The sequence below is a fragment of the Chaetura pelagica genome, unplaced genomic scaffold, assembly GCF_000747805.2.
Source record: "Chaetura pelagica isolate M959 unplaced genomic scaffold, ChaPel_1.0 scaffold275, whole genome shotgun sequence".
Classification (NCBI taxonomy): domain Eukaryota; kingdom Metazoa; phylum Chordata; class Aves; order Apodiformes; family Apodidae; genus Chaetura; species Chaetura pelagica.
Genome location: NW_009953486.1, coordinates 31,368 through 43,266, shown reverse-complemented (window position 1 = coordinate 43,266; position 11,899 = coordinate 31,368). Strand labels below are relative to the sequence as shown.

General features: G+C 49.7%; 2 protein-coding genes across 2 annotated transcripts in view; one reads left to right on the top strand and one right to left on the bottom strand.

Moving 5' to 3' along the window:
* HELZ2 (helicase with zinc finger 2, transcriptional coactivator) overlaps nt 1–1,028 on the top strand; it is a 17,836-nt gene extending 16,808 nt beyond the window's left edge. Inside the window, exons 18-19 of the mRNA XM_009998706.1 lie at nt 87–254; nt 904–1,028. Of these exons, the coding sequence (XP_009997008.1) occupies nt 87–254; nt 904–1,028 (293 nt within the window). The remainder of the gene's footprint in view (nt 1–86; nt 255–903) is intronic.
* A 4,177-nt stretch (nt 1,029–5,205) lies between these two features.
* Nucleotides 5,206–6,096, bottom strand: LOC104389671 (chromosome unknown open reading frame, human C20orf195). Its single transcript, XM_009998705.1, has one exon. It carries the CDS (start codon nt 6,094–6,096, stop codon nt 5,206–5,208), a length of 891 nt encoding a protein of 296 aa, XP_009997007.1.
* Between the last annotated feature and the right edge of the window lie 5,803 nt (nt 6,097–11,899).

Sequence of the window (11,899 nt, the reverse complement as noted above, 5' to 3'; positions counted from 1 at the left end):
GTAGGGAAACCAGTGCCTGGTGGGGTGGAGGGAGGCCAGACACTTCCTCCTAAAAAACCCTCATCTGGTTCAATTCCATTTTCTAGGAAGTGAGTGGAGATACGTGATCCTGTCCACTGTGCGCTCCTGCCCCCGCTCGGAGATCGATTGGAAGCCCACGAAGAGCTGGCAGAAAAAGTACCTGGGGTTTGTTACCGACCCAAACCAGGTCAACGTCGGCATCACGCGAGCTCAGGAAGGACTCTGCATCATAGGTGGGTCTCCTGGGAGTGTGCACAGGCCTGCAGGGGCACACGGTGCTTGGATAAAGAGGTGGGAGTCCAAACTAGGACAACCCATGGCCTTGCTTTACTCTTCTGCCCTTTAGGCTCTTCGTGGGTGTAAAACTGGGCAATATGGGCAAAGCAGAGGGCGTGCACGGGTCAGGGGCAGCATTTATCATTATTTTTTTTCCCCCTCTGGCTCAGACTGTGTTGTTTCTGCCACTTGCACACTAGAGCTCCCTCCTAGCAGAGTTTGGTGCTTGTTTTCCTCCTCACCAGCCAGGCTGTGATGTGTGGGGGAGCTGCTCGCACAGATGGCAGCGCTGAAAAGGGAGCTGGGATTTCACAGGGATCTGGCTGAAGGAAATGTCCCTGCACGTCTGGTTCAAGTCACCATCCCTGAGGGTATTTAAAAGCCATGTGGATATGGTACTCAGGGACATGGTTTAGTGGTGACCTTGGCAGTGCTGGGTTAACACTGGGACTTGGTGGTCTTGAAGGTCTTTTCCAACCAAAATGATTCAATTATTCTAAGTTATCCCACCCCCTTAGGCTAGAAATGTTAGACAAAAGCTTCTGTGATGGTACTGTCTGACCTTCTGGCCACTAACCCACTGCCCCATCATCCCTGTGCCCACAGGGAACCGGTACCTGCTGGAGTGCAACCCCTTGTGGAGGAGACTGCTCCAGCACTACCGACAGCACCGCTGCTACACCACAGCCCAGGGGATTTGTATCAGGAAGACTCCAAGCCGCCGGCAGTGAGGATGGGTCCTACCTCCAGGAGCTCATCCCTCTCTCCCTGAACTGCATTTCGCGTGCCTTGGGAAGGACACAGTCTGTCCCTGGTGTCATGACCCATGGAGCCAAACGCAGCAGGGGGGACTCAGGCTCTTCCCCTGCAGCGCCCGCTCTGGCGTCCTGGGGATTCTTCATCAGCGCAACCTTGGACAGGGACTTCCAGCTCTAGCAAACCAAAAAGCATTGGAAATGGATGGATGGGTGTGTGACTTTCTTGAGGATGACAGGGTTTTTTTAATGGTAAGATGCTCAGCAGAGCCACCCCACCCCATCCTACCTGCCAGTGCAGCTGCGCTTTGGGGACCAAATACTCGGTCCATTCGTCGAGGGTGGAATGACTGCAAGGACTGTGGGCAGCAGAGCTGCCTGTGCCACAGAGGACCAAAGCTTCAGAGTACTGCCACTCGTTTTTAAACCAAGGCCAAGGAATTTTTAAGGCTTTTCATTTCTCAAAGCAGAAAACCCACTTGCTTTGTTTTAAGTTGTTGTTGTTGTGTGTTTTTTAAAGTGAAGGAGGAAGGCGAAGAGAGAGCCACGTGCTGCTCTCTGAGCATATAAATAGCACAGAGCCAAGGCCAAGTTGATTGTGTAAATAGATTTCCTTACTCTTTGTACAAAAGAGATTGTCCTCACCAGTATAAGTTAGTGAAAAGTGAGGACCCCTCTGCCCAGGAAATGTTGGATTTTTTAAGCATATTTTAAACTGTTCAGAGTTTTATTTGAAATCTCCTGGAAGAGCCACCCCCTTTCCTACCCCATATATTTTTTGTTAAAGCTGCTTCAAATTTATTAACTTTTAACTCTATGAATTCATTTCACAGCCTTACGGCCTGAGTCTTTCAGAGCAGGGATGGCAATTTCATCCATGTACCAGAGCATGTGTGTGTGTATGATCTATCTTTTTTTAATTTTAAGTAGCCAAACTGCTGTGAACTGGGAGATTCTCTGGAGGGAGCTGCCTCTGCCCTGTGCTGCATGGCTGGTGCAGATGCACAGGGTGAAGTGGTGCTCTCTGCTGAATCATGGAGCTGCTTTTTGAAGCGTGGTGTTTTTGAGGGAGGGGTGTCTTTTAGCTCATTTCAATAGTGAATGTATGAAGTGCCTGCCTCAGCTCCCCCCCTGGAGCATATACTTGGCTGTGTCTAGATGTTCACGTGGGAAGGAGCCAAGATGCAATCCGGGTGGTTTTGCACCAAGTAGATACTGTGCTGGGATATGAGCCCTCCTTGGTGACAGGGTCCCTGTGACCTCACAGCCCTGTGGCAGGGAGTTTTGTCCCATGTTTGCAGTGGAAAATGCAGCATGGTTTTCCCAGCTTGGAGGAATGTGCAATAAGAAAGTGTTTTGTCTGGAGAAGTCCTTATTTAACGCTGTGTTCCTCCTCATGACTCTCTTAGACTTGATTCAAGAACCTAGGGAGAAATATTGTCATTCTCTTCCTTATTTTAAACTACCTTTCTGCACTTCTGCACTGAGTGGGTTTGATCCCTATGCTAGAGCCCACCCAGGCTTGTCCTACTGAAGTGTAACAATGAGCATAAGGCTCGTGATTCCATAAGGGACATAAGTCCAGAGGAAGGACGTCCTGCTGGTGCTAAAGATGCTTGGTAAGAGCTGGTGAGATGTAAAGTTCATTGTTCTTCTTTGAAGTCACCCCAGCTGGGAGCTGAAAAGGTTCCACACCAGCCTGATTTTGCAAATAATATTGCAATTCCAAACTAAGCTCCCCTGGGAATTGTTTTGCAGACTGCTGAAATGCAGTGGTGTATCTCCAAGAGGATGTGGAGGATTGCAAAAGATGCAGGAATTGTTGGGATAAATCCTTTTGTGTAGTGCCAGCATCATTCTAACAAAGTCACCTTGGTCCCTTTAGAACCAGCAGGTCTTATTTTCACCATCTAATGTAGGTGGAGAGTCTGCCCTCTGTTTGTTTTGGGGTTTTTTTGCTGGTTATTTCATGACATTTCATGACATTTCATTACAAATGAGACTCACCCCACATGTAGTGGCTGAGTCCAGTGTTCTTGTCTGGGGTTTGGCCACATTTTTGTCTAGACCAAGAGAGAAACCTCACAAAGCATCTCTTCCCTCTCCATGGGGAAAAAAATGTTTACTGCTGCTCTTTGAAGGGTAAAGCCTGGACTGAAACGCTTTGCTTGGTCACTTCTGTGTTACAAGACAATGTATATTTTATTTTTGTTTCCCTCTGAAGGTGTATTTTGTAACTGGTGTTGAGAAACCACTGCCCTAGAGCACCCAAAGAGCAGAAATAGCCAGGCTGGACTCTGGGGCTGCTTGGGCTGTGAGCAGGTACCTGCAGAGTTGGTGACAAAGCTGCCAAAGTCAGGGATAGCAGGAAGTGCAATTAGTCATATTTTTAATAGACTGTCAGTGACAGCTGGATATCATGTTCTTGTCCTTATGCTCATGGTTAGAGAATCATAGAGGTTAATGTAGGGAGAAAACTTCAAAGTCTTCTGTTTGCATCTGAATTCACTTTTGAAAGAATGTTTATGTTTAAGCACATGTTCTTGAAATACTTACAAGAAACCAAACCCACCAAAGCTTTGGTGATTCCCGCAGCACAGGGTGTCTGTCCCAGCACAGGCTCTGCGGTTCCTGCAGCTCACAGACAACAGGACGTTGTTGCAGGACACACATGCTGGTTCATCCAACAGGATAACTTGATTCCCTCAGCACCAGCTGGAGCTGGAGCCCAGGATGAGCCTTGGGAACCTGCCAGGTGTTGGTCTGTGATGGTCGCCCTGTGTCCGGCAGGGAAATTCCAGCGGTCCAGAGCTAGGAGACCTCTCCTTGGCTCTGCTGGCACAGGAGAAGCCCACTGGGCTGTTTTTTTGAGGATTTGGACAGGTTTGTGTAGGACAATCAATTTTCTGCAATAAATTGTTCGATTGTTTTTTAAATAGGAATGAAATGTTAAGTCTCATGAAGTGTAAATGAAGGAACCCTCAGTGTGGCAGGTTTTTATCTTTCGTATGTCTGTGACTTGCAGCAAACCTCAAATGATGTTTTGGATACAAATATTTTTACCTGCTTCTACCATTTCTATGAATTGAACCTCAACATTCCTCTTTTTTTTTTTTTTTTTTTTTATATTTAAGCCATAATTGTAAGAATGATTTGAATTTATTTAAGTAATAAATTTTATTACTGGAAGGTTGGTGTATGTGGTGGTTTGACTGGACAGACTCTGTGGGGAGAGCTGCATGTGGGCTCAACCAGGTGGTAAAAAAGGAAATGAGTGTTAAGGCCCCATCCCTGGCAGTGTTGAAGGGCAGGTTGGATGGGGCTTGGAGCAACCTGGCCTGGTGGGAGGTGTCCCTGCCCATGCAGGGGGGTGGGACTGGATGGTCTTTAAGGTCCTTCCAACCCAAACGATGGTGATAACTGCAGTACATGGCAGAAAAGATTCTTTCCTACATATTGGTTATGTGGATATATCACCCTTCCCTGTTTGTTGTGGAGGTTCTGGGGGGGTCGTTGGGGTTTTTTGTTGTCGTTTGATTTTTTTAATCAGAGAGATCTTTTCATGCACCACAGAGGATTGAACATGAAATGATGCTGAGGTACCTACAAGGCACAGGGTGTAGAGGGTGAGAGGAACCAGAGAGGGACGTAAGGTGAGTGATTTGAAGAGCTTAGAAATCAGTTCCAGTGTTTTGGAGGAAGGATGTGGGAGAAAACAAACTAACTAACTAACCTGGGGTAAGCAAACAAAAACGTCATTGCAAGAAGCTGCCACTGGGCACCTTTCAGTGGCTGGAAAGCACTGGATGATGGAGATGTCTCTGTCTTCTGTGTTTTACATCTGAGGTGTCCTGCAAGGCTGCCTGCTTCCAGCTGCTCCCACCTGGCGGGTCTGGCAGCAGGAAGTGAAGTGTTGAGTCCCAAATTCAGCCTATGGATGTTGTTTTGTGTGAGAAATTTGGAATGGGTCACAGTTAACCTGGAAAGATTTGGGGAAGGTGCTTGTACAGCTGTGGTTGAAAACAGACCACATTCAGTTTTGTGCACGCTTAAGGTTTAATTTTTCTCATTAATCTTTTTCAAATAGATAACATGAGAAAAATGTTGTCGGGTGTCACCTCATCCTCCTGGTGCACAAGTGTCCTCAACAGCATCAGGTTTTTGTCTTCAATATGATGCTGTCGTGCCATTCTTCCAAGACAAATGTGGGACTGACTGGTCTTCTAATCGTGAATTTGTATGTCCTGCCAGGCTGCAGGTTCTGGACCATGCAGGTGTCAGAGGAGACAACGTGAAACCCGCGGTATCCCATCTCTGTCTGGCTCCCCGTCAGCAGCTGGAAGTGCAGCTCATACTTTTCGAGGTGTGACTCTGGGTTTTCAGTGCACCACTTGAGCTTGGCACGGTCTTTGCATGCAAATGATTCTTTCCGATCAAAAATCAGTGGCTTCTTTGTACGGAGAGTGAGGCTGATGTTGGGGAGCCCAAGGCCTCCAAGATCTGCGTGTGACACCAAATGGTGCTTGACGTAGAGATTTTCTGGCACTTTCAAGGAAAGGAGAGTTTTCATATACTGGGAGAGCTTGAACATTCTCTGCCTTATCAAGTCCCACTGGGAGAGGAAAGTTCCCATGTCACAGGTCTCTATGTAACAGATCAGCTCCTCCCGACCTCGTTCCAGCTGTTCCAGCAGCTCAGCTGAAAGCAACAGCAGGATTTCAATCTGTTTTTTCCCCACCTCCCGCACCTTCTGGAAGCGGCAGTTGTCGATGAGTTGGAAGATGTCGGTGTGAAAGATCAAGTCGTTCTCTTGTATCACACTCACGTGTGTGGGCTCAACCTCCAGGTAAAAGTAACACTTCTTCAGCAGCTCAGCCTTGTTCTGCTGGTCCTGGAGGTGGTGGAGGCTCAGGTCAGTGTGCAGGGCTTGCACAACCAGGTTTTTCCTTTCCAAATACTTCTCCCAGCTGGCATTGTCTTGTTGCTCTTGACTGCAGGCAGTAGCCTCTGAGCTGGTTTCAAATTCATTCAAAATCCCAGCCATGATTCCAAAGCTCAGTTGCTGTGTAAGAAAGCAGCAATAACAACATCATTAAGAACCAAAAGAAAAGCAGCTGGGAGGGAGGATGATCTTGGCTGTGACTCTTCTAACTACAGCTGAGGTTATAAATCTGTAGATGGGAAATAACAGTTAGACTAAGTGTAGTTCCTGAGGAATTTTCATTTATACTTGTATGGTTTCTAATGTTCTGTAGAGTCTTTTCTAGATTTACTTCAACCAACTGGTCTCCTGCTGCCCCCCTTGAGGGGTTCTACCTCTGCTTAATAGATTCACTGTTGGGAACTATTTTCTAATATATCCTGCCAAAATTTCTCCCTATCTTATTTTGGGTTTCACTCTAATTAGATGCCTTTGTACTCCTGCAAGCAATTTCTTTTCTTTCTTCTACATCTCTGAACTTGTCTGGTTTTCTCTCCTTGTAACCTGCCAGGCTGTTGAGGTTTGAGACCCATCTTCTGAGCTGGTTCCTCCAGCTACACAGTCACCTTGGTGATTCAAATCAACCCCCTGCCCCCCAGGTGAGCAGCAGGCAGCCCCTCCCAGCAGCTTTCACAAGGAATGCTGGTGTTTGTCCTGGCACCTCTGCCTTCAGCAGTGGGCTGGCAGCCACAACCTGACCATGCTTTTGGTCATGCATTGCTTTCCTTTTCTTGTAGTTTACATCACCTGGATCCATGATATCTACTTGCTTTCTTGGAGAAGCTGTCAGTCTATAAATCATACAAGAGGACGAAACCCACATAAAGCACCTGTGAACAGGTAACAGTTGGCTGTTAAGAAGGTGTTTTGCTAGTGGTCCTTTGTCTGTCCTAGGCTTGGATGCTTCGTTTAGTGGCCAAGCCCTGCTTGGCAGTGCCTGTTCTCTGTTGTGCTGCAGCTGAAGTGCCTCTGGCCCACACAGCTTGTGTATCATAACCATGGCTACACAACTTACTCGTGTATCATAACCAAAAATTAGCTAAAGAAGTGCCTGTGTCCCTGCTGCTGGTGATGTTGTGATTAGAACCCAGGCTGATATGGAGAACGTGGCTTTCCCAAGCTGAACATGCCTAATTTGAAAAAGAAATGCAGAATTCTGAAAGGAAGATTTTGTGACCCCAGTGAGACTGTGATGATCCCAGACTGGGGGGGGACTGGGCAGCTTTCCTCCTTCTAAGTTATTTTCTGGTAATAATTATTTAAGTTATGGTAGTAACTGAGATATTTTAATTTGTACAAGTCTTGTAGAAGCTGGATGGTGATACCTACTTGGCAAAGCAATTTTTCTTAGTCTCATTTTCCCTAAATACGTATCAGACCTGATAACACTTCCTGATAGGAATGTCAGGCACTTGTAAACCTTGGGGCTGTCTGGCCCACAGCTGCACTACAATTCATACTAATCCACTCATTTGCAGCAAGGCTGTTTTTTTTTTCCAAGAGAGCTGTCAGCTGAAAGAAACAAGCTGTATTTCCTTTTCACTGTTTTCTTAAAAAAACCCCAATCCTACCCAGAGGGGAGCAGAGCCAGCTCCTGGCATCCCCCTGTGGGTGCAGCAGGGACAGCACAGGCACCACTCCCTCACCCTGCTTCCAGCACCATTTGGCTCCCCAGAGCTGCTGTTTGCCCACAGACAGAGCTGTGCTTGTGCTTCTTTTTCCCTCTTTTCATACCCCCTTTTGTTTTCTTACCATGCACTCCTGTTCTCCCAGTAGCACTGCAGTGTTTGCAGCCTGGGAGGCTGCAGGAGCTCGGCCTGGGGGCTGCCTGGTCCCCAGGATCCCCCAGGACAGGCCTGGTGAGGTGGAAAGGGGCACCCAGGGGAGCTGCAGTCACCCCAACACCTTTTCCACGGCTCAAACACAGGGCCACAAGCCCTGGACCCTCTGGTAGGGGCCAAGCCTGGGGAGACCCTCTGTGTCCAACCCCAACCCTCTGTGTCTGACCCCAACCCACCGTGTCCAGCCCCACCCCCCCGTGTCCAGCCCCGGGGTGCTGGGACCAGCAGCCCCCTCACAGCCACACGGTGGCCATGGCGACCATTGTGCTCTCATGATGCTGGGGGGTCCCTGCCTGCTCCCCCCAGCCACCCAGCCCTGGGGACAAGGCTCCAGCATCCTGGGCAGGTGTGGGCATCATTCCCTCCTCCTGCACTCAGTTCCCAGCACCTGGAGAGGCGGAGCCCCCTGCACCCCCCTGCACCCCCCACCCTCCCCCCCAAGCCCCCACTCTTTGCCATGATGCTTTCTGCAGTTCTGGGGTGCTGGGGATGTGCCCCACTTGTCCATGAGACTGCAGGGCCCAAGATCATTGTACCTCAGTAATCTGCTCCTCAGCTGCTCCCCTTTGCCCTCCAGTCCTTAGGGAAAGGTGGTACCTTGGGTTGGGTGACACCAGGCTGGCACAGGGGAGAGCAGCTGTCCTGACCTCACAGAGGGGCTGAGGGCTCCACCCAGCAGCACAGAGGGCTCAGCCCAGGAAAGGACCCTGCCCTGAGGGGTTTGTGATCCCTGGGGCATCCAAAAGGCCATTTCCAAATCTCTGCTTCCCTGGGTGAGCACCAGCAAACAAACCCTCCTGCCACTGAGGGGCCTTCGTGCTCCCTGCAATCAAATCTCTGGGTCAGGCTCAGCCCCAGTGCTGCCTTCTACCCTGAGCTGCTGCCTCTCTGCTGAGCTTTCCTAAATGAATGACAGGCAAGATCCACAGCACTTGCCCTGAGCTGCTGCTTGAAGATGAAGGGAGGAGGTGATCTGTCATCTTAAGAAATCAATGCATCTTCTCAAGGCAGCCAGAGCTTACAGTTCCATTTCACAGCTGCCAAGAGATTATACAATTGTCAGGTGTGATTCTCTAGCAGACAAGGAAGATAATAAATATGAGTGAAAGCAGCTGATAGCCTTGCTTGGCAGGGAGGGCTTGCAGAGACCATTTGCTAATAATGCTCAATTTCTGCAGGAAATGGGTGTTCAGAGTCATGTCATGGATCCCAGTTCCATTACCTGTCCTTTTCCCTTGGCCCTGGTGGTCTGGGGGCTTACAGATATACAAACATTCCTGTGGGGATTCAGCAGCCCTCACCTCCTGTTCTGGCCGTGGCCTGTGCCAGATGCCCAGGGAGGAGTTTAAAGGAAGTCCATTGGTGTCCATTCCCCTTAGCACTCTCCCAGCCCAAGATTTCTGAAGATGGGATGGCATCTTTAATACCTCTCAGTGGAGAGCATGTCTGCCTTCAAGCTGCAGAGGTCTGGGCTCTTCAGAGTGCTCCTGTACCCCAGAGCTGACCTGGAAAAGGTGGAGATAGAAGGTGAAAGTATTGGACAGCTGAGCTGAGAACATCAGCTGAGCTGCTCATGCAGCAAAGGTGAAGTCCTGAGCTTAGCAAGCTTTGCTGCTCATTTTGGCAGGGTTAGGATGTGACCCGAGCACTTTCCATGAGCACAGTTTGGGTTTGTTGCTGGAGCTGGGCAGAGACTTTTGCACTGAGCCTGTTTGTACTCCCCATTGTCATGAAAGTTAACCTGCATCCCAAATTGACCATGGAACAATGGAATCCCTTTGCCTGTCCTATCCTGAACAGCTGGTCAAGCTGCTGTCTTGATTTTAGGAATATGAGCATTAACCTGCTCATAATCTGCAGCTGAAATGCTACTGTTCTCAGTAGCTTTGCAACAGGGATCAATTCAACTATGGGATTTTATAGCACTCTATGAATCTCTTTGAATTAATAAAAACACAAGCACTCAAACACCATGTACCCTCTTTTCCCCCCTCTCTCATCAGCTGAGCTATGTTGCAGGGCTGACAGCCATTACCTGCCACGTTTGTCTTTCTGCCCTGTCCTCCTGCTCACAGCATCAAAATAAAGAACTTGTTAGTCCTGTCTTTGAGATCAAGATATAAGTGGACAATTGATTTTCCTCCCTCTTCTCATTAGTGAGTTCTGACACTTGATAAAACATATATTTCTACTCTCAGGGCAAGTAAAACACCCAGATAGTACCTGTCAGAGAGAGCTGGGAGCAGGGATTCATCTTTATGGAAAATCAATAGCTGGAAGAGAGAAATTGGCAGAACCCAAATTAAAAGTCGCTGCCAATTTCTGTCTTCATATTTCATGTCTGCTGCATTTCTGAAACAGTCATTTCACTGCAGAGGAAACCACCACAGGGACAGGGGAGGAGGATGGACTTTGTGTCTGGTTCTTCCTCTGCTGCCTCCAGATGGGACCAGGTGGGTGAAGGTGGCTGTCTGGTGTGGAGCAGCTCTTTGGGTTTGAGATTATCCCAGTCCTGGGGAGAGAGGCTGTTCACCACAAATCTTCCTGCTAGAGCTTGTGTCACCATGGCTGTTGCTGCTCCCAACATCACCAGCTCCTCCAGGGTTCCTGACTGTGTCCCTGCATCCCTGGATGGTTCCCATACCTTGTGCTTGCCTGGCCCCACAGGAGCAGGACTTTGGGAGCAGGGCTGCACTGAGCTGCCCCAGCTCCCACTATCCCAAGGGTGTGACCAATTTGCTCAGTGCTTGCTCCCCAGCACCACTGGTGCCTCACACACCTGAAATAATTTATCCACTCCAGATATATCCCAAGTCTAAATCATGGCTACACACCAGGGAACCTGCTCTGCTCATCAGGCTGGGATTCAGGAGCCTCACTTCGAGAAGGAGGAGGGATGTAAGTTTTCTAAAGAACCTGGGAGGGGGGCAAAACTACCCTCTTGGGATGCAAAAGCCCCAGCTGGACCAGGTCACGAAAGAGTTAATTGTGTCCCCGAGGCAGCAATTATCTCCAGCTCATTACACCCACTGAGGCAGCTGGGGTGGGAGCCCCACGGCAGGGACAATCTGGGGCTGGGGGGCTGCTCTTTGCCTACAGCGGGGTGAGGAGTTTGTGGGGTCACAGGGATTCTCACCTCGGGGGCCTCATCCAGCCCTGGCGCTGGTTGTTCCCTGGGGGCTCCAGGGCTGCTGCAGCCCCATTCGGGGGCAGGACTGCGGGGCTGGAGCTGTGCCCGTGGAGCTGTGCCCGTGGAGCTGTGCCCCTGGCAGCTCATCCATCCCTGCTGGTCCCGGGGGACGCGCGGGCTCCGGCAGCTCAGAGGGCTCGGAGGTGGATGCAGCTCTGGAGAGCAAGATTCCCTTGCAAAACCTGTTAAAAAACCAAAATAAAATAAAATAAAATAATTGAAGATCCTGGCTGAAAAGCTTGTTTAAAGATCTTATGTCTGGCAGAGGAAATAAGGACTTAATTCCCTCCCTTGCTGCTGCCTCCCAGCTCATCTGTGCAAGTGCTGGGTCCCCAGAGGAGCCCAGGCCATTAACTGTACCAGGAAACGAGCTGGAGATGAGAAGTGGCTTTTGTTCGTGGACTTGAGAGCAGCCTGAAGTGGCTCTGAGTGAAGCTGCTGCCTCTGCCACGTGCAGCCCCTGGGTGAGGAGAGGCCGGGGGGGTGTCCCAGGTGGGCACAATGTGCCCTGTGCCCTGCACGGCTCCACCATGGGCCTTTGAGACAGAGGGCAGGGGGAAAAAAAAGTAAAAAAAAAAGTGTGTTTTGCTTTCTGACCTGGCCATGTGTGTTTTCTGAAGGCCTGGTTGGCACTGGGAGGTGGTTTGGGGCGACGCTGCTCCCCTAGATGTGGGGCCATCCCAGCCAGGCTTGGGGAAGTGCTGCTGCTGCCCGAGCTGGCCCTGGAGAGCTGCCAGGTCCTGTGTGCAGCGGGGGACAAGATACTCCCCAAGTGACAGGTCGGTCCATCCACTACCCACAGAGGGGCTGGGCAGCGGGGCTGGGCTGGCCCTTT